The sequence below is a fragment of the Monodon monoceros genome, unplaced genomic scaffold (genome assembly GCF_005190385.1).
Source record: "Monodon monoceros isolate NGI ecotype Baffin Bay Population unplaced genomic scaffold, NGI_Narwhal_1 Super_Scaffold_6, whole genome shotgun sequence".
Classification (NCBI taxonomy): domain Eukaryota; kingdom Metazoa; phylum Chordata; class Mammalia; order Artiodactyla; family Monodontidae; genus Monodon; species Monodon monoceros.
In genome coordinates this window covers 36458481-36479039 of record NW_021703783.1, presented here as the reverse complement: position 1 = coordinate 36479039, position 20559 = coordinate 36458481, and the positions used below count along the sequence as shown (strand labels likewise).

At 52.2% G+C, this 20559-nt stretch overlaps 1 protein-coding gene across 2 annotated transcripts in view; it reads left to right on the top strand.

Annotated features, from left to right (window-relative positions):
• Positions 1–19777, top strand: part of VDR (vitamin D receptor) — a 55298-nt gene extending 35521 nt beyond the window's left edge. Inside the window, exons 4-10 of one of the 2 annotated variants that reach the window (XM_029205199.1) lie at positions 6422–6606; positions 6809–6929; positions 9591–9762; positions 14059–14151; positions 15327–15478; positions 15648–15764; positions 17033–19777. In XM_029205199.1, coding sequence (XP_029061032.1) covers positions 6422–6606; positions 6809–6929; positions 9591–9762; positions 14059–14151; positions 15327–15478; positions 15648–15764; positions 17033–17292 — 1100 coding nt within the window. In that variant the 3' untranslated portion in view covers positions 17293–19777. The remainder of the gene's footprint in view (positions 1–6421; positions 6607–6808; positions 6930–9590; positions 9763–14058; positions 14152–15326; positions 15479–15647; positions 15765–17032) is intronic. The other variant, XM_029205200.1, reaches the window with a different exon arrangement.
• The last annotated feature ends 782 nt before the right edge of the window (positions 19778–20559 follow it).

Sequence of the window (20559 nt, the reverse complement as noted above, 5' to 3'; positions counted from 1 at the left end):
CTGCGCGTCCGGAGCCTCAGAGCCTGTGCTCCGCAACGGGAGAGGCCACAGCAGTGAGAGGCCCGCGTACCGCAAAAAAAACACAACAACCCTTAGGGACTTCTCTGGCGGTCCAGTGGTTAAGACTCCGTGCTTCCAACTCAGGGGGCACGGGTTGGATCCTTGGTCGGGAACTAAGATCCCACATGCTGTGTGGCATGGCCAAAACAAAACAAAACTAAGCTAAACTAAAAATAACCCCTGGACTTTGCATCTGAGCTCTAGTGCCAGTTACTTGGTAAGCAGAGTAACCATTGAATTCAGTAGACCCTGGGAAGGGCTGGCCAGGCCCTCCCCTGGGCTGGAAGCAAGGGCACTGGGCTGGCCTGGTCATGGGTGCCCTCTGCACACTCTTCCCTGCTCTGTGCCTTTTGCTCACCCCCGTCTGTGAACTGTACCCTGATCCCTTCCAGGGCCGGGGATGGGGGCCGTGCCCTGCTAAGCTATGGGCCTGAGGAGACTCAGGAGGGACATTCAGATACAGCCACCCCTGGAGGCCCTCCTGGCCATGGGGCCAATTCTGGGGGGCGGGGGTGGGCATTGGAGACATTAGGTACAGGGAAGACGTGTCTGGAACAAGGAAAGCGCCACAGGACAGGGCTGAGGGGATGGGAAATTTCTTCCTTGATGGGAAAAAATGCTCTGTTTTTGGGAAACAGAGGCCAAGTGGTGGCCCCAGTGAGGCCTCCTCGGGCTTTGACAGGCTCCCTTCTGGTGGGCCATGGCCCCTCACTCCCGATACCAGCTCCCCAGCCAATGCCAGCAGCCCTGGAAGAAGCTTCCAGGCCATCGTTCCTCCTCGCCCCCATGGGAGCATGCAGGCCTGGGCACGCTGATCACTCCTAGCCCGGGTCCCCTGCCCCACCCAACTCCTGTTTATCCTGGAGTCATGGAGGCTCAAGGCCTGGGTGCCTCGTGGAGCTTCTCACACGTTGGCTTAGTGCAGCCTGCTCTGTTCAAGGTGCTGGGCTGGACGTAAACAGGAAGCAGTGTGTGCCGCCCCTGCCCCCGCCCCCTCTGAGCACACAGCCTCCACAGGGCAGGGGGCTATGGTTCTAAGGCTCCAGCCAACCAAGAATGGCCCAGGGTTACACCTGGAGCTCAGTAAGGCTCTGCCACGGGAGTTCTGGTCAGGGCCAGCCTCACTGATGTCCCAGAAGTGCCTCTCCTTTGTCTCAGGAGAAAAGAGATGTTCCATCCGCTTAGAACAGGAAGCACACTTAGAAATCATCTGAGACCCAGAAAGGCAAAAATATTAATACCAGGATTGGAGTCAGAAAGCGTGTTGGGACTAGAATCCAACTCTTTGTCCCTCCTAGATCACTCCTGGTCCCCGTGGAGAGCACTGCATCCACCGTGATGAGCAGGCCTTAAGTGTTTCAGGGTGCTTCCACCCCAGGAACACCACATGGTGGGGGGCCAGCAATCCAGAAGTGGATGCCCACCCCCAGCCCCTGGTCAGCTTTGTGCCTCAGCCAACCTAATCTCAGCCTCAGTGCCTCGGACGGAGCCCCGTGCTCCTCTCCTGCTCTATGCCCAGGGCAACCCTGTGCCCACCACTCTCGCCATGCTAGTGCAGGGAGCTGTGCTGAGTTAGGGATGGGCTGGTAGAGCTGCGCTTTTGGGGTCTGGGCCCCAGAGCTCCATTTGTAATAGAAGTGTTGGGCCAACGCGAGGCTTATTCTTCCCACTGCCCCAAAGGGAAGGTCCTCCAGGAAGAGCTCTATTTCCTGCCTCAGGTTAGCCAGCTTTGGGGGGCCTGGAGCTCCCCAGCTCAGGTCCCCTAGGAGAGCTGCTTATGTATCACCCAGGCTGGCTGTCATCACCAAGGCCTAGCCTCCTAGAGACAGCTGAGTGTCAACATTAGTAAAACCACAGGGCACCCCAGGGCTCCCTTTGAAGGGAGCTGCAAACCCAGGCTCCTTTCTGGTTGGGACAGGGAGGTGGCCGTTTCCTAGAGGAGGCAGAAGAAGCTGAGGAGATGCCTGTGGGAACCAATGTTTATTGACCACTTACTGTACCAGTGTCAGGCACTAGTACTTTCTTGTGAAAGTCTGACAACAATCCCTAAATATGTAAATGCTTCTGTTTTTATTTTTTGTGATAGATGAGCAAATTCAGAGAAATTAAAATATCATGCCTCCAAAGCTAATAATCTAGGCCTGTTTCCAAAGGTCAAGCCTGTGGGCTCCACCCCAGCACAGCCCCTCGGCCCCCCTCCCCTTTTCTCCCCGCTCCCCTCAGTGGGCCAGAGCGCCTCCACTGTGCATGTCCAGGCACTGCCTGGGGCCCTATAGGACGGGCGGAAGAGAGTTTGTTCCCACTAAAGATTCTGTCTCTCTTCGAGTCCAGGTTGACTTGATGTCCTTGGAGCCCAAGACATTTCACAGTTGAGCTCTGGCCTCTTGTAGACCTGGCCTGCACATGTGAACTTGTTTAATGTTTTTATACATGTACATCTTTTCTGCCCAGCATGAGCACAGCCCCTGGCACATAGTAGGTACTCAGTAAATATGTGTTGAATGATTGAATATTAGCTCCCCATTATGCTTCTTTGTATCTCTGCATCTCCCACTGATTTATATATCAGGAAGATCTCCCAATCTGATATTGTCAATGTCATTCATTTGGGAAAATTTTATGCCTGTTTCCCTAATGCTGTTCTTAGGCCACCTGTGGCAAACTGAAATGTTTTTACGTTGTTCGTGCTTTCAGATCTTGACTCCCTAACTCTATTCTAGACTTTATGGAACAGGGAATATCTTGCATGGGATTAACTTGAGCAAAGCCGTTTGCACACTCAGCGAGGACCTGGGAAGCGACTAAGTAGCCATATGGATTTCGCAAAACCCCCGCGCACAGCTCATGTCCTTTATTCACTGGAGAGCCCATCGATGGGCTTTTAACTTGAGTGGCTTTTAACTTCAAAATGTGCCTCCTAGTGAGAAATAAATTTCTATTGTTTAGCCAAAAAAACCACAAAAAATAAAACAAACAAAAAAAGTGTCCTCCTACATGATAATAATGGTATTTTTAGTAGCAATTCATTGAGAAAATGATTCTTTAAATCCTATGAAATTAACAGCCCCTTTAAACAAATGACTTATTTCATAAGTCACAACAACATCTGCATATGTGAGAGAATTATGACTTATTAGTCCCCAGAAAATGTTGCCTGGAGGGAGGCCCATGGATTGGCAGCCTTCATTTGAAACCAGCGGATCTTAGCATTTCTCCCTCTAGTACCGCACATGGGATGGTGGTCACTGTTCGCTAGAAGTGAGGGAGAAGATCAGTGTCATAAGGTTAACCTCAAATCTCTTAACTTTTTCCTTTTAAGGTAAATCACTTACAAGCTTTGCGACTTTATTTACTTTTTCATACTCTTCAGATGGATTGGAACACCTTGTGTGTCAGGACTCCATGGCTGAGGACCAGGGTCCTGCTGAACATTCATAGCCAATTATAGTCACAGGCAGTATGGGGTAGTGGTTAGGACCTTGGACTGTAGAGCCAGACTGCCCAGGCCCAAATACCAGCTCCACCACTTGTTTGCTGTGTGACTCTGAACAAGTGTTATAGTCTCTCTGGGCCTCACTTCCTTCATCTGCAAAGCGAGGATAATAGTACCTGCCTTAGGGGTTATTATAAGGACTAAGTAATGTGAGTTAATATATAGAAGCACTTAGAATAGTGCCTGGTACATTCAAACAAACCTCTATGTTTATTAACAGTATTTTTTATTACACACAGCTTGATCACCAGGATTTCCAGCTCCCAACAGATGAGAAGTAACTCTTAAGGGGGATAAAGGCATACTTCTAGAGACACACAAATAAGAAGAGACAACACATAGCTGAAGAGAGCGGGCTAGACTGGTATGAAAAGTAGTACAAGAACTCAGAATCACAGCTGGGTGAGTCATATAGTGCATATAGGAAAACAGCTCCATACAATTCTGAGGTCATAACCTTGTCCCTGCAAAGTCCAAGAATTATTCAGAATGATGCCTCTGAACCGTCAGGCAAAGGTTACATGATGTTACGGGTGTTCTGTTACAAGGTATTCTGTCTTGAAAATACTTCTGTCACAATGATTTAAATGAAAAATGTAAGCTTTGCTCAGTGATCTGGTGGACTGGCATGCGGCGTGTGCCATTCCGACGTGGTAGGGAACGCGCAGCATTGCTATACTTCGCACCATTCTTTCCTGAGCCAGGATGACGACCAGCACATAGTAGGTACAGCCAGTGTTGGTGTGTTGGGCGTCCAGTGCGTCAGACTGTTGAGGAAGCCTCGCTGGGCTAGCCTTGGTGCGGAAGACACAGGCATTGTAGGATGTGGCCCCCACCCTTAGGTAGCCTGCGCTCCAGTGAAGGAGACCTTGAACTTCTTAGGCTCTCTCTATAAAGGTATTTACTGGGACCTGTACTAACCGTAAATGTAACAGAGTGAAAAACGATCGGGTGCCAGTGTGTGTGGGAAAAACGGCTCACTGCACATCAAGGTAATAAGAAAGCCTCTCGTCGTACGGGAGGGCTGTGAACTGGGTGCTGGAGAACCAATAGAGCTTGCATGGCTACTGGGGAGAGAAGACCCAGCTGGACAGGCATCCAGCACAAGGAGAAATGCAGTGGCAGGTCACGTTCACAGGTCAGCAGTCCCAACGTGACTAGAGCAGAAGCTGTGTCCAGTGGCACCGGGAAATGAGGTTGGAAAGTTAGGAAGGAGGGGAATCACGGAGAATCTTGACTTTAGTTGGGGCATGGTAAGTAGGAAGGATCCAGAAAAAGTTTCTGAGCAGGAGAGTGACATCATAGAATCACAGGGGCTTATCAGAGCCCTGTTGGGGCTGAGAAGCATGCCTGTGGGCACACAGAGCCTGTCCACCCCCCCCTCCGGCTCCAGCCTCATCACCTCCTCCGCCTGCCCCGCAGGTGAGCAGGAAAGACCCGACACCTAATCTCGGCTTCCCCAGGCTAGGGCCTCGCACCCTGCCTTAAATGGGATGCTCCCTCGCCCACCCTGCTCGATCTCTTGGGGTCTGAGCAGACACCCTCTGTGGGAGGAGGGCTGGCAGCTCTTCGGGCAGGTGAGTCAGTAACCTGGGCGTGGTGTCCACCCCAGTCTTCCTCTTGGTATAGTTTGTTTCAGCTCTGGAAGAAACAGGCCATCTTTTGCAGCAGGCTTCCCTTTCCTGCTGTGCCCACTCCCACTCCGGACAGGCTCTCCCTCCCCGCCCCCGCCAACTTCTCTCATCCTTCCCCCACCCAAGGGGCCTAGGCCAATAGGCCTTTCTCGAAGCCGGGCACCCACCCACTCTGGGGTTCTGGTTCCTTTTCTTGCTCTTGTGAAACTCTCAGTTCTGTGGGCAGATGCCCTGGTAAGACCAGCAGAGAGCAAGCAGCTGCAGACTGAGGGCCCCAGCGCCCACTCCTGCCGTCAGCGCTCTGCAAGCCCCAGCCGGGAGGTCTGTGTGCCCGGCTGCTGTGTTAAACACCCCTGCTCCCAGCCCCGCCCTCCCGGCAGCTACCCCAGCACTGGGAGGCCCGGAGCCCCTGCACGGCCTGCAGGGGACAGGGGATCCCCGAGGCGGTATACACTGGCCAATTGCTGGAGAGAGCTTCCCAGATTACAGCTGTGAGCTGCTATGCTTGGGGACTTCCAGAGGACTCGAAAACTTCCTTGGGCAGTCATTCCAAGACTGGATTGGCTGAGGCAGGGGTTGTTTGGGCCCAACCAAAGAGGCAAAGTCTTTCTACGTTGGTCATAGTAGATCACAAACATGGAAACTTGGATGTGGGGAAGGCCGTGTGAGGTCTTCTCAGCACCTCCTAGCCTCTGTCGCCGTGACTGTGCACCCTCCCTCCCCCCAGTGTCTCCCTCAGGATCAGGAAATACAGGGTGGGGGTAGAAGCTACAAGAACAAATGTTTGGTGAGCGTCTGCTCTGTGGTAGGCCTGCATTCAGGTCTCAAAGCAGTCGGTCCTTTGAGGTAGGATCCCCACATACGCATGCCTTATGGAGGAAGGAACAAAACAGGGACTTAGAAGAGATTATATGGTCCAAACTTCTCATTTTAGAAACAAGCAAACAAAAGCCTGGAGAGCTCAGTCTGTGCAGAGTCAGACACCTTGTTATTGAGATCCCAGGCATCCCATCTCCCCAATCCTCTATCTCCTCCTCTCTCACGCGCCTGCCTTTTCAACATAGAACACGCAATCTTCCATTCGTATTGTGGGCTTGGGGTCCCCGTGGCCGGACGGCCCGGTGAGCTCCAAATGTGAGGCACAGCCCCTTCCATCTCGTGCCTTTACCTGGAGGAAGGTTCCTTGGAGGTGCTGCAGGGGAGCCCTCCTGACTCCCCCCTTCCTGCCCCACAGTCATCCTGACTGATGAAGAGGTGCAGCGGAAGCGGGAGATGATCCTCAAGAGGAAGGAAGAGGAGGCCTTGAAGGACAGCCTGCGGCCGAAGCTGTCCGACGAGCAGCAGCGCATCATCGCCATCCTGCTGGACGCCCACCACAAGACCTATGACCCCACCTACGCTGACTTCAGCCAGTTCCGGGTACAGCACAAGCCACCAGCAGAGCCCGGGCTTGGAGGGGGACGGAGGGCAAAGGGGCATCTGGGCACAGAACCTGAGAAGGGACGGAGGCTGCTCCGGCCTTCTGACACTGGGGAGGACTCCCCCTCCTGTCAGAGATCAGGGCTGGGGTAAGAAGGTGACCTCCAAGTGTGGGCCTCTGACGCTCCACCTTTCCCTCCAGCCTCCGGTTCGAGAGGGTGAGAATGAAGGGAACCATCCCTCAGGGCCTTGGTTCATGCACACGCCCAGCTGCTCTGGAAACTCACCCTCCGCCTGCTCAGATCGCTACACCTCCTCTCCAGGTAAGTGGGACTGCGCGCCCCCTCCCAGAGAGCCCAGCGCTTCCCCAGCCCACCTGTCCTTGGCTGCAGCTGGAAGGACGGCACTTACATACTGTGTGCCAGGCAACGTCCTCAGAGAAAAACCGTTTTTAGAGAAGAGGCGGGGCTTTCCTGAGGGCCCACGTGGAGGACTCTGAGGAAGGGGCCAAACAGGGGTCTGGTGGGCAGGGTCTACCTGCAGAGCCTCTGTTCTTTCCTCTAAGCCAGGCTTCGGTCCCTGGCTCCCTCCCTGGGAGTGACCGGATTCCTTTAAATGGTACTTTGAGCGTGGGCCCTTGGGGTTTTTTTGTTTGTTTCATTTGGGGTTTTGTTTTCTCCAGTTTTATTGAGATATAATTGACATACAGCATTGTATTAGCTTAAGGTGTATAACATAATGATGTGATATATGTATATATTGCAAAATGATTGCCACAGTAAGTTTAGTTAACCTCACATAGTGACAAAGATGTTTTCCCCCCTGTGATAACTTTTAAGACGTACTCTCTTAGCAACTTTCAAATATAACAAACAGTGTTGTTAACTACAGTCACCAGAGCCTGAGTCTTTGGAAGGTGGAATTCAGCATGGAAGGAGAAGATGTGGGTCCCACTACAGCCCGCCTTCCCCTCAAGCCCTGGGGGGCCCCTAAGGCCCTGGAGGACCTGTCCCTTCCAGCTCATCCTTGCTTTCCTCTTATAGTCCTTTCCTACCTTTCTCTTCATCTTCCTGCCTCATCCTCCCCCTGCCCTTCCCTTCATCCTTCTACCTCTCACCCAACCCAGCTGCCCTCTGGTTGGGGCCTGTAGAAAGGCAGGGATGGAAAAGCCCCCTCCCCTCTGGGGAACTAGAATCCTCAGGTATGGTACTTCCAGACTCATTGATGGATCTGTGCCCAGATCCAGAGTAGGTGGGAGGGCTCCCTGTGTCAACTAGACAGAGAGAACAGTGGAGTTGGCCGTGTGTCTACTCACCTGCATGGACCACTGCACAGATAACTGATCCTCTGAGCCCCTCACCTTGTAGTTAACCTTGTAGTAACCCCTCCCCTGTGGTAATTTTCTCTACCCACTTTCCTGCTCTTTTTACTCTATGGTATATTCATTTTTATCAATGAGGGCCAATCTGGGGACTTCCCTGGTGGTCCAGTGGTCAGGACTCGACCCTTTCACTGCCGAGGGCACGGGTTCAATCCCCGGTCGGAAAGCAAAGATCCCACAAGCCTTGCGGCACAGCCGGGAGAAAAAAAAAAAAGAGGGCCAATCTGCATGCTATACATTGGTCTGTACTTCAACTTTTCATAATAATTTAATATTATTTAGAAGTTTTGATTTCTTATCATAGGTTAATTAATTTGAGGTGGTTACCACCCCCCGATGGTATGTTCAGTATAGCATATATTTATTGAAAAATTCAAACTAGTTAACATTTTTAACTTTAAAAAAAAATTATTATATGAAAGTAATATGTGTTCATTGTAGACATTCAGAAAATATAAACTAAATTATGTATATTATATATAATCTTTAATCCTACCACCCAAAGATAATCACGGTTAACACTGTGATGTTATCTTTTCCCAATTTTTTTAACACATATATATGTTCAGAAATGGAATTGTGCTGTGCGCAGTCTGGTAACTTGCTTCTTTCTTTTATAGTATGTTGTCATATCTTCATACCATTCAGTACACGCCTAGAATATAATTTTTAAGGGTTGCATAGTATTCTGGGGTGGAATGTACAATAACATATCTAAACCCCATCACTGGGCATCTAGATTTTTTTTTCCCAGCTCTTCATTAAGATAACAGTATGCTTGTGGCTCAATATTTGCACTTATTCTGACTTTTTCCTTATGTTGAATTCATGGAAGTAGGATTACTGGTCATAGAGTGTACATAATTGTAGGCTTTTGGCCATCACGGTCAAATAGCTTTCTAGATTATTTGCACAAATGTATGGCTCCTTTATACCCCAGAGCTGCACAAGGATTGCCTAATTCCCTGCCTCTTTACAAACACTGGGGCCAACATATAAACGTACTTGCTTCTAGTTTAGAGGTGAAAGGTAGGTGTTCTTCTTGGCCATTCTTTGATCACTAGTGAGGTTGAACATTGTTTTCCACAAGTTTATTGGTTCCAAATGCACCTTTTTTTTTTTTTTTTTTGCGGTACGCGGGCCTCTCACTGCTGTGGCCTCTCCCATTGCGGAGCACAGGCTCCAGACGCGCAGGCTCAGCGGCCATGGCTCACGGGCCCAGCCGCTCCGCGGCATGTGGGATCTTCCTGGACCGGGGCACGAACCCGTGTCCCCTGCATCGGCAGGTGGACTCTCAACCACTTCGCCACCAGGGAAGCCCCCAAATGCATTTTTGATTTGAGATCATTAGGAACAACATGTAAAATCACATCTTAAAGAAGGTCTCTTATCTCAGTGTCTCTGATATTTGATTTTCCTGCCCCACTCTGCTGAAGGAAGACACAGGGAACCCTAGGCGGAAGCCTGGGCTGAAGTGACCTTGGAGAGAGATGGTGACTGTGGGATTCCCAGTTGGCCCTGCTGCCAGGGTGTAGGAGGGCCTCGCGGTGCCTTGCAGAAGCCTGGCTCAAGTAGTTCCTTCTCTTCCCTCATCCTTCCCCAGATACGATGGAGCCAACTGGCTTCTCCAACCTGGATCTGAGTGAAGAAGACTCTGATGACTCTTCTGTGACCCTGGACCTGTCCCAGCTCTCCATGCTGCCGCACCTGGCTGACCTGGTCAGTTACAGTATCCAGAAGGTCATTGGCTTTGCCAAGATGATCCCAGGGTTCAGGTAAGGAGCTTCTGGGACATCCAGGGAACAGAGTCAGAATCCTAGACTGAGCCTGAAGAAGGCTCGGAAACTACCAATCTACTGCTTCCCAAAATACAGCCTCAGGCCCTACCCCAGACCTCCTAAGTCAGAATCTCTGGGCAAGGCCCAGGAATCTGTATTTAAGAAGTGCAGCCCATCCAGCATTACTCGGCAGGCCAGCACTGGAGAGCCATCCATCCCTTACACTTTCTATGTGATGGAACAGGAACCCAGTCAGGGCTCCTGTTCCTGGCCAACACCAGGAACCCAATCCTGGCCAACACCAGGATTTCTAGTGTTGGAGCCCACGTGTCAGAGCCGGGTTAAGAACTCTTAGTTCACTGCTGTGTCCACTCCAGCTGCCTTGGATCTATTCCTCATATTATCCTTTTCAATTAAACCTACAGTAATCCTGCACACCCAATTCTGAAACCAGGATGAAGTGATAGAGAGGAAAAAGGGTTGGGCTTGTGATGTAATTTAGGAATCCTAGAGGGAGACGCACTTGTACATATAACCTGGGCATCTTTCACCCAATTTACCCTTCACTCAAGGCTGTTTCCTAATCATACTGAGATCTTTTTTGCCAAACTGGGTAAATATAAGGAGTTCTACTGGAGTAAAGACCCTCCCTTATGGATTCATTCATACAAATTTCATTCATTCATTCAAATGTTCTATTGTTTTGGTAATAATGCTATCTATAATACTTATATTTAAATGGTCATACAGTGTTAGCTATTCTTAAAAGTACATAAAAGTTGACGCTTTTACTAGATATGTTGGGAGGCAGTTATATCTATATTTGTGTATATCAATAGCTTCATTCTTTCTAAAAGTTCATTTGGAACATTGTCACCTAATAGATATACATTGTGGTCAAGAAATAAATGAATAAACTTCCCTGGCGGCCCAGTGGTTAAGGATCCACCTTCCACTGCAGGCGGAATCCCTGGTGGGGGAACTAAGATCCCGCGTGCCACGTGGCATGACCAAAAAAAAAAAAAAAGAAAGAAATTAATTAATATCGAGCAATACTCTCATCATTTCAAGTAGTAGCAATAGTGGCAGCTCTAGCAGAAGGGGTAGAATGCTTCCTCAATACTGATGCTTGGATTCAGCGCTAGAATACTGGGAGAGGGAAAATGACTGGACGTTGGCCAGCTCTGGATGGAAGCTAACACGAGGTGCCATTTATGGTTTGGTGAATCTCTGGTGCGTAGGGAAGCCATCAGCTACTGTCTAAATTGCTGCATTGCCAGCTAAATGATGGTAATTCACACAGCTAAACCCAGCGCATCCCAGTTTGTTTCTGTCCTGAGACAACCTGCTCTGTGTTATTTTATGCCTCACACCAATTCAAACACCAGGGATTCACCAATGTTCTTTCCTGGAATTAATGTGAAAATTATAAAGGAGAGAAACCATCAAATGGTGTTGAGACACTCTTCCTGTATCGCACGTTTTGGTTGCATCAAAAAGAGTAAAGGCCACTCTGCAGGCAGAAAGGGTGTCATCTGTGAGGTCAGCATCGCACTGGGCCTGGGATTTACCCTCGAGTCTTTCCTTGGAACTGATGGCAACATTCCGCTTAGTACAAGTTCCAGCTCCCTCCCCCACTCTTCTCGTTACTGTTTGCAAACTGCACGTGTTCCCAAAGTCTTGTTTTGTGCAAACAGCTAGAGAAAAAACACTTCAAGGTGTTGATGGATACACTGTAGCAGGCGGCTTTCATCCTAATTCCAGGAGGAGCAGCCCTCATCTACACAGTCCCCAAACCTTGCCCAGTGGGGAGCTGGACCAGAGGGCACCTGAAGCCCTGTCCAGATGCTAAGGTTTGGTGGCTAGGATTGCCCACGTGGGAAAACTGTCCTAAAAAGAAAGTGACCCATTTAACCGGATTACCCCAACGCAGCCCCCTCCACTAAGTGACCTGAGCCCCAGTTTTTCTCTTGGCCCCCATCCCTTCCCTTCGCCACATATACCCTCGCACAAAATAGCACCACCTGCCCCTCAATTCCTCTCCCCAAGGATGAGTTGAAGTCTACCCCCTCCCTTCCCTTTCAAGCCTCATCCTTCAGAGTTCCCTGGTCTAGCCCTGCAGTCCTGGCCGAAGTGAAGTATATATGAGCAGGTATTGGAGCCACCCAGCTATGGAGGCAAAATCAATTAAATCGATCCTAAACACGCTTGGGTTAACTTTTCTGGCTTCAGCATGTCTTGAGAAGACCCAAAGTGGAATGTTTTCCAACAAAAATGGAGCAGGCTTCAGCAAGAGCTCTGTGGGGACTTTTACGTGGATGCCCCCTGGGAATGGGTGGAGCTGATGCTGCACAAGGACGGGGGCCAGAGCCCAGGCTTCCATAGGACCCAGGCGGGGGCAGCCCAACAGTTCTCTGGTTCTGCCGGTTCCTGCACTTAGAGGTTCTGTTTTTCCAAGAAGTGAAAGAACAGTGGCTGCGTCCCTGGTGACTTTGATCTTGCTGCCTGGAGGCGGGGGTGGAGGGTGTGGGGAGGGAAGGATGAGACATCTGTGTGGGTGAGTGGAGGGGAGAGTACAGGACAAGATTCCAGTGTGGGCGGGACTGGATGGGCTGTGCTGGGTGTGGACTGCCCTGTGGTGTGGCCTTGGCCCTGCCCCTGGCTCCCACCTCTTCTCCCTCAGCCTCTCGGTCTGCACCCCACAAATCCGCCTCCTTCAGCCTTGCAAAAGAAATGCATGGAGGAAGTGGTGTCAGGAGCAGAGACTCCATGGCCAGGCGCCATCTTGGATCCGAGAACCAAGGACGACAGGTTTCACTGCCCAGAGGGGCGCATGAGGGGCCAGGCCCCAACAACCCCAGAAGGCTAAACGCCTTCGACCTCACTGCCATTTCCATCCCCAGGGGCTCCTTCTTGGGTCACAGGCCTGGGGTCATAGTGCTTCCCTCCTCCTATGCCCTTTCCTCTATATTCACTTATTCATCTGTCCAACAATCAGCTTGCTTATTACATAACCTGTGAGGGATAAAAGGTGACTAGGACACAGTCCCTGGCCTCCAGAGGTACAGTGTCTGATGGAAGAGATAGACATATGAATAGCCGCGGTGAAGAGATAAGGACGCCAAGAGGTACCGAGGGAAGGCAGATGGGGAGAGGCTGGACCCTGCCTAGGGGTGTGGGGAAGACAAGACATCCCCAGAGCACCTCACAGGGGCCCAGAAGTGGCCACAGGTGTGGAAACTGATCAGGGTGTAAATATTACTCAGGTCCAGGGAGGAGGCCCAGAGCCGGAGCTGGTGCCCATCACAGCAGGAACGAGGTCTCTTACTGAGTTCCCCTTTATCTCCACCGCTACCACCACCCACTACCATTTCCAGTTCTGGCTGTGAGCTGCACTTAGAAAGTCCCTGTATTTCCAGGCTGTGGGTGGTAATTTGAGGTCATTCTAGGTTTGCTTTCATAGAAGTAGTATGTCTGGATCACAGCAGGCAGTGATCCCACTGAAATCTCTCTAGCCAGGCACGCATAGGATGTTTGTTCACTTCTGGCCATCCATTTTGAGTGGGCCATTGAACAAAAGGTTATATACAAAGATGTTCCTCATGGAATTCCTTATAACAGCAAAACTTAGAAGCAACGAAAGTGCCCAAAAATAGGTGGGTGGGAGACTGTATTTTCCAAAGATTTGATAATGAACATGTTTTACTCGTATAATGAATTAAAACCCAAATGAGGGTGGTGTTAGTTTTTATTCTTTCAATGTGGATTGAGCACCCAGAAAAAGGTGACAAGGATGATGAGACATCTAGATGCCATGGCATCAGAGCTATGTATTCCAGAGAAAAGGCAAGTAGGGACATGGTGGCTTTCCTTAAATGGTTAAAGGGATGTCCCACGGCTAATGGAGAAGTCTGGTTCTGTGTTCCTTGAGAGGACAGAACTACAAGCAATGGATGAGTGTGTGATCACGTGGCTTAGAGCCCAATAGAAGAGGCTATTAACCCAAAAACCAAGCACCTCATGGCTGTATCCAGAGGCCAGAAGCTCCCTGGCACTGGGGGAGTCCTGCAGAGGCTGTGTGAGAGCCGTCTGTCAGAAATGCTGAGGAAGGAATTGGACCACATAGCCTCTAAGTGGGGCCTTCCAACCCTAGCACTTTGTGATTTTCCTTCAGTGCAGGCCCTTTGGCGGTCATCTAATCATGCAAGCCCTTTTACGCCTCCTCATACATCACCTGTTGATACAGGACTCTCATCAGTTAAGATCCGTTTCCCACCTTTTTACTTTCCAAAGTGCAGCCACAGGGGATGACAGCCCATCGACAGGATATCCAGGAGGAAATCCACAGAAAGAGAAAGGGAGGAAAAAGAGGAAGCAATTTGATCTGTGAGTCCTGCCTTTTCCTTGTCATTGTTCAGACAAGCCCAGCTCGTGACTCAGAACAGTGGAACTACTCATGAGCCTCTTGACTCATCAACACATAGCTGTTGACCCTCTCCTCATGCTCAGGGCTCAATGAACGGTGTGAGGGCAACACTAAAGTCATTAAGAGGTGGTGCTGGCCCTCAGGTAGCTTACGACGAAGAGCCAGAGACAAGTATCTAAAGGACAGAGGCAAAGAAGGGGAAAGGGTAAAATAGGATTACAGGCAATGTGCAGCAGGTCGGAAAGGAATGGCTCTAATTCTATGAAGAGAATTGAAGGGTGGAGGGATCCAGTGGAGACCTCACTGGATTCAGGACCAGAAAGGTGGGGTGGAGCAGAAGATGGGCGCTCTAAGCTGGAGCTGTCCCATGTTCAAAGGCATGGTGGCATGAGAATGCCTGAATGTGGAGTAGTCCGATGTTGTTAGAATGGAGGGTTGGTGGAGTCTGTGATGGGAACGGGGGCTGGAAAGACAGGTTGGAGCCAAGTTACGGCGTATGGGCTTGATCCTGGGGCATTTGATAGTCAGTGGGGATTTCCGAGTGCAGGAGTGACACGTCCCTGTAGCAGTAGTAAGAAAGGTGAACGGGAGACTTGACTCCAGGAGTCCAGTAAAAGGCAACTGAAAAAGATGCTGGAGCTCTGAATCAGAGCAGCCCAGTGGGAGTGGGAGTCCAGAGATGTCCTGGAGACAGAGTTGACTTCACTACCGGAAGGACCGAAGGGCAGGAAGAGGGAGAGGGAAAGAAAGCATGGGAGCCACTGGGGATGGCTCTGGCCATGCTTTTGCAGATGACCATATTCATGCCATAGCCCTGGGAGCTTCTTCAGGCTCTATCTTCCTAACCCTAGAAGAGCCATGGCTGCTCCGACCTTGGAGACCCTGGAAAGTCACTGGGTTTTCCGTGTCTTAGTAGCTGAGCTACATCAGTTGGCATTTGGTCACAGCTTTGGGTTGTTCTCAAGTCATTCTCCCTCAAGAAACAGCCTCGTTCTTTCCAACCAGGCTGCAAGCTCCTCGATGGAGGACCCAGGGCACATGCTGGTCACCTGGCAGGTGTATACCTGTCAAAGCACTGCACTGATTTGCATGAACCAGTAACCTGACCTCCCCCCTGCCGCCCCCTCCCTGGCAGAGACCTCACCCCTGAGGACCAGATCGTGCTGCTGAAGTCGAGTGCCATTGAGGTCATCATGCTGCGTTCCAACCAGTCTTTCACCATGGACGACATGTCCTGGACCTGTGGCAGCCCGGACTACAAGTACCAAGTCAGTGATGTAACCAAAGGTGCGGCTGGGCTCCGCCTCCTCCTGCCCCGGCTCCACCCCTCCCAGGGTCATGGGACCCACCAGGCACATCAGAGGGAGTGCGGCAGCACCAGGGAGAGAAGGGTGAGGGTTGGGCCGGAGGTGGGGTGGGGTGGGTGCCCACAGCAGCTGGCCGTTCTCTCTCATAGCCGGACACAGCCTGGAGCTGATCGAGCCCCTCATCAAGTTCCAGGTGGGGCTGAAGAAGCTGAACTTGCATGAGGAGGAACACGTGCTGCTCATGGCCATCTGCATTGTCTCCCCAGGTACCTAGCAGTGTGGGGAGCAGGAAGGAGGAAGTCCCGCTGGGGGCCAGCAGGGAAGATTGGAGGGAGAAGTGAGCACAGGGAGAGACCAACAAGGAACCACCCACTTTGCTGGGTCTGCCCAGCCCGTGTGCTGTGTGTATGTTGACGGTTCCCTCACTGCCCTTGGCCTTGCCCTAGCAAGACCATTGGTGATTCATGGGTGGGATTCTGAGGAACCAAATAGATGGGGCGTCTCAGGCCACAGACAGTACTCAAGCTCTGCTCTTGTGTGAACTGGACTGACCTCTGCTGACACTTGAGGTCCGCTGGGGATGGGGCACAAAAGCCTGGGGCCTGATAGGAGCTTCTGTTGGCCTGACAGACAGTTTAGCTGACTGATTTTGGAGGCAGGGTGCTGTGATCCTTGAGCTTTTCTGCCTGTTTGGGGTGGGAAGAGGGAGAGAAGCCGAGGAGGGAGGTCCTGTGGTTCTGGGGATGCTGGATTCCTGATGAGGCCTCCACGGGGACTGTGTTCAGAGAACAAGCCAGTGGCCTTTCTCCAGGGATGCTTTCCTGGGCTGGGGGCCCAAGGAAAGGACATGGGCACCCCTCCTCCTGGCCAGTGAGCATTCACTCACTCATTCATTCATTCACTCAGCAATGATTTACTGGGCTTCGGGCAGGAACCAGGCACCATGCTGGGCATAGGGACTCAGCGGCAACCAGGACACAGACTTCTCTCCCAGGAAGTGTAGAAAGAGACATGAAACAAATACTTTATTTTAAAAATAAAGAAGTACACGATACATGATGCTACAGAGGGTATAGCAGAAAGTGGGAACCTGATGTCGTCTGGGGCATGGAGGTATGGGGTCATCAGGGATCGCCTTCTTGAGGAAGGTCCTTTAAGCTGTTACCTGAAGGGTCAGCAGAGTCAGGCAAAGGTAAGGGAGCTGAGTTCTGGGCAGAAGGAAGACAAATGTGAAGCCTGGAGTGCAGAGGGCATGGCTCATCGGGGTCCTGATGAAAGATGGAGCACAGAGACAGAAGGAGAGAGAATAGGTGGGGACAGGCCCAGATGGCCCACAGACAGACCTGAGACTTGATCCTAAATGCAACGGGAAGTGGCCAAGGGGCTGGGGAGGACTGTGGTGTCACGGGTCAGCAGCCGTCCAGGAGTGACCTGGGAGGATGCTGAGGCTGGGGGTCTGTCTGTGTGGGCGGGGGGAGGCCGAACGGTGAGGCAGCTGTGGCTCAGAGCTCCTCGCCCGCCCCTCTGCCCACAGACCGTCCCGGGGTGCAGGACGCTGCGCTGGTCGAGGCCATCCAGGACCGCCTGTCCAACACGCTGCAGACCTACATCCGCTGCTGTCACCCACCCCCAGGCAGCCACCTGCTCTACGCCAAGATGATCCAGAAGCTAGCGGACCTGCGCAGCCTGAACGAGGAACACTCCAAGCAGTATCGCTGCCTCTCCTTCCAGCCCGAGTGCAGCATGAAGCTCACGCCCCTCGTGCTCGAGGTGTTTGGCAGCGAGATCTCCTGAGTAGGGCAGCCTGCCCTGGCGCCTGGGCGGGGCTGCCTCTCTGGGGCCGGAGGCTGCCCAGCTCTCCCCACTCCTTCTGGAGTTCAGCCCCTCCTCTCCCACTTCCCCTCTCCGCCCAGCCCATCCTCCCTGCTGCCCAACCTAACACCAGGTCCCCCTTACCTGCAGGCCACGGGCTGCCCCCAGTGCCTCGAGACCTCAGTCATGAGGAATTGCTCTTTATTTGACAAAGAATCTCGAATGGGGACAGAGGGCAGAGGCTGAAGGTGGGCCCGTGCCAGGGGATACCCCCTCCCACACTACAGAAGTAGCGGCTGGCTGGTGCCGAGGGAACAGGCAGGAGGGAGAGACGCAGCCATTCCTCAGGGACAGAGATACCCTCACCTCTACCCAGCTCCAGGCCCACACGCCCAGAGCCTGGTGGGATCACCCTTCCTTCGCCCCACCCACGATAAACACTGACCCATGACCCACACCTCATCCTCCTGCCACTCTGTCCTGGGCAGTGTGCCACAATGGGGCCTTCTCCCTCTGCCTTCCTACCCTGGCCTGCCTAGGACACTCACTGCCAAGGAAGACCAAAACCAAGGTGACTAAGGTCACAGCCTCCCCTCATCCACCTCTGCTGGCCAAAGGGCATTTGCCTAACCCCACGGTGCCCACCTTCTTCCCATCGCCATGGTAACATTCTCCTCCAGAAGTAGCTGTGGTAAGATGGGCTTTCTCCCCATGGCGGGGGCCACTGGCCCAGAACCCGTGTGCTGAGAGGCCAAGGAGGGAAGAGAGCAGGGCCCAAGCAGTGAGGGGACAGACAAACCCAGCCTGAACGTAAGAGTAGTCGATGGAGGCCACACCCATCCTGCCGCCAAGCCCACAGCTCCTCAGCCTGGAGCTAAGGGGTTGGCCGAGGCGGGGGCTCTCCCTCCAACAATCCCCACGGCAGGACTGAATGGCCCCCAGGCTTCAGAGAGTTGTGGGCACCATCCTCATCCTCACCCTGCCAGTGCCTCACCTCCCACCCCAGAGAGAGAACCGGCCGCAGGCTCCAGGGCCCTTGCGCAGCGGCCGAGGGCGCTGAAGGGGCCTGATCCTGGGATGGCCAAGGGTGGTGACCCAGAGGCCATCCCACTGTCTGAGGCCCCCAACAGCCTGGAGAAGCAGGTGCTGCTCTGCTTACCAGCGGGGCTTCATCTTTCCCACCTGGCAGGGTGGGATGGGGGAGAGGAATTTCCAGACCCCCAAAAGCCCAAGCCCTCCCTGCCCACCTAGTTCTGCTTCTAACACTGCTGTCTCCCGAAGGCAGTGCTTCAGCACCCAGGGTCGCGGGACAGCGGGTTGGCCTGGTGGCTGGTCAGTGAGAGCACTTTGGCGGGGGTGGGGGGTGGGGGGAGTCGGGCGGCGTACTTCCTTATTCCCACCCCCCACCCTGACGTCAAAAGGGACCTGTGAGTCAGGGCAGGGTAGGGGCACCGAACCTCAAACTCCCCCTATGCAGAGCAGCTCAGCAGGTGGGCACTCACAGCCCATGTACCCGGTTGGGCTTCCTCTGGGGCGTGGGTGACAGGCATGCCGGAGCAGAGCAGAGAGGGCTCCTCCAGGAGCGACAGAGGGTCCTTCAGATCATGCTCAAGTTTGGGGAGTGCAGCCGCGCTTGCTGTCTCAGCCAGGAGGAGGTGGTGGCAGCAGGATACCCCTCTGCCTGCGTCCGCTGTTCCCTGAAGACCCCGGCAGCAAACCAGCTTACCTCCACGACAGCCGCCAGTGTTTCGTCATCTGACAGCCACCGTCCCTATTGCAGAGCCGTCCTTAGACCCAGCGTGATGTCTGTTAGATGCGGGCTGTCTTCAGACTCCATTTGATACCACATTCTAATATAGCGGGTAGTAGGCACCACTGAAGAAGCGATATTTATGGGTGATGACGGACGTTGTGAAAATTCTACCCGTTAATTACTGTTGTTGTTATTTTACAAATTAGGGAGAGACCCCTGGGATTTGATTTTAGCTGCAGAACACATTGGTCCGGTTGTCAAGTCAGTGGTAGAAAGGGCTTGAAAATCTCTGACCCAGTTCAATCCCCTTGTTAAAGAAAGCTGACGCTGAGAAGGTGTGACTCACCCAAGCGCGTGTAACTAGTTCAAAGCAGCCCCAGGACTGGACCCGGGCTTTGGACTTGGGGTCCAGTGCTGTTTTCACTAATCATGCTTGAGCTCAGACTCCATGTCCCATGCGCCTTGTGGCTGACCTCATCCCTGGGGGAAGCCCTGGGTTTTACACGGAGCGCGTCCAGATCCCAGATCCCTGCCTTGCTTCCCTGGGTTGTCACCCCACTGACCCATCAGGAGGAGGAGAAGGGACAGCTCAGCCTGTGTCTCAGTGTGAATCACACCCCCGCCCCAGTGTGGCCTTGGCCGGATGGGGTCTCTGCCGCAGCTCGGTGTAATGCTGTTGCCTTACCAATAAAGTGCATCTGTCCTTGTACTGTCTTCACCCTCCCGGCGCTCCCCTGGACCTGCCTTCCCCAGGGAACATGACAGGACCCACTGAGAACGCCAGTTCCTCAGCCCTGGGGCCCGTGACGGCTCAGTCTAGTCCCAGAGGGAAGTCCAGCAGCTGGGAAGATGAGAAAAAGTGAGGCTCCCTGGGGCTGAATTGGGAGACAATGTTATCATCTTTTCTGTTTTAGAATGAGAGAATGTGAAGGTAGACATTCATAAATCTCAACCTTTTTAACCTATATTATTGGAAAGCTAGGAAAGTCTGCACCAAAAAATGCCAAATAAACAAGATTCTGGGAGATAGGAAAACCCTTCTCTGGCCGACTGGAAGAAGTGGGAGAATCTGAATGAGGCCAACAGGGAAGCTTGGAACGTACAATAGATATGGTTAAATCTGGGAATAAAGCAGCAAAGAAAGCTTTGAAGAGTGCCTCCTGCGTGATTTCCAAAGAGAAAAAAAGTTTGCCAGAAATTCGTCAAATAAACCAATGAAGAAAGCTCTGCTATGGTAATAAAGATGGCGCATACTTACACAGCACTTACTTTGTGGCAAGTACTGCTGTAAATAAATGCTTTATGCAAACCAGCTTGCTTTATCCTTATAAGGACCCTAGGGGAGATGGACGACTGTTACTCTCATTTCGCAGAGGGGATAATTTGCCCAAAGCCACAGTGGTGGCAAGTGAGAGATAGGGTTTGAACCCTTGGCAGCTGGCTCCAGAAGCCATTAATTACCTACTACCCTGTACTGCTTCGTATTGAGCTGAGTG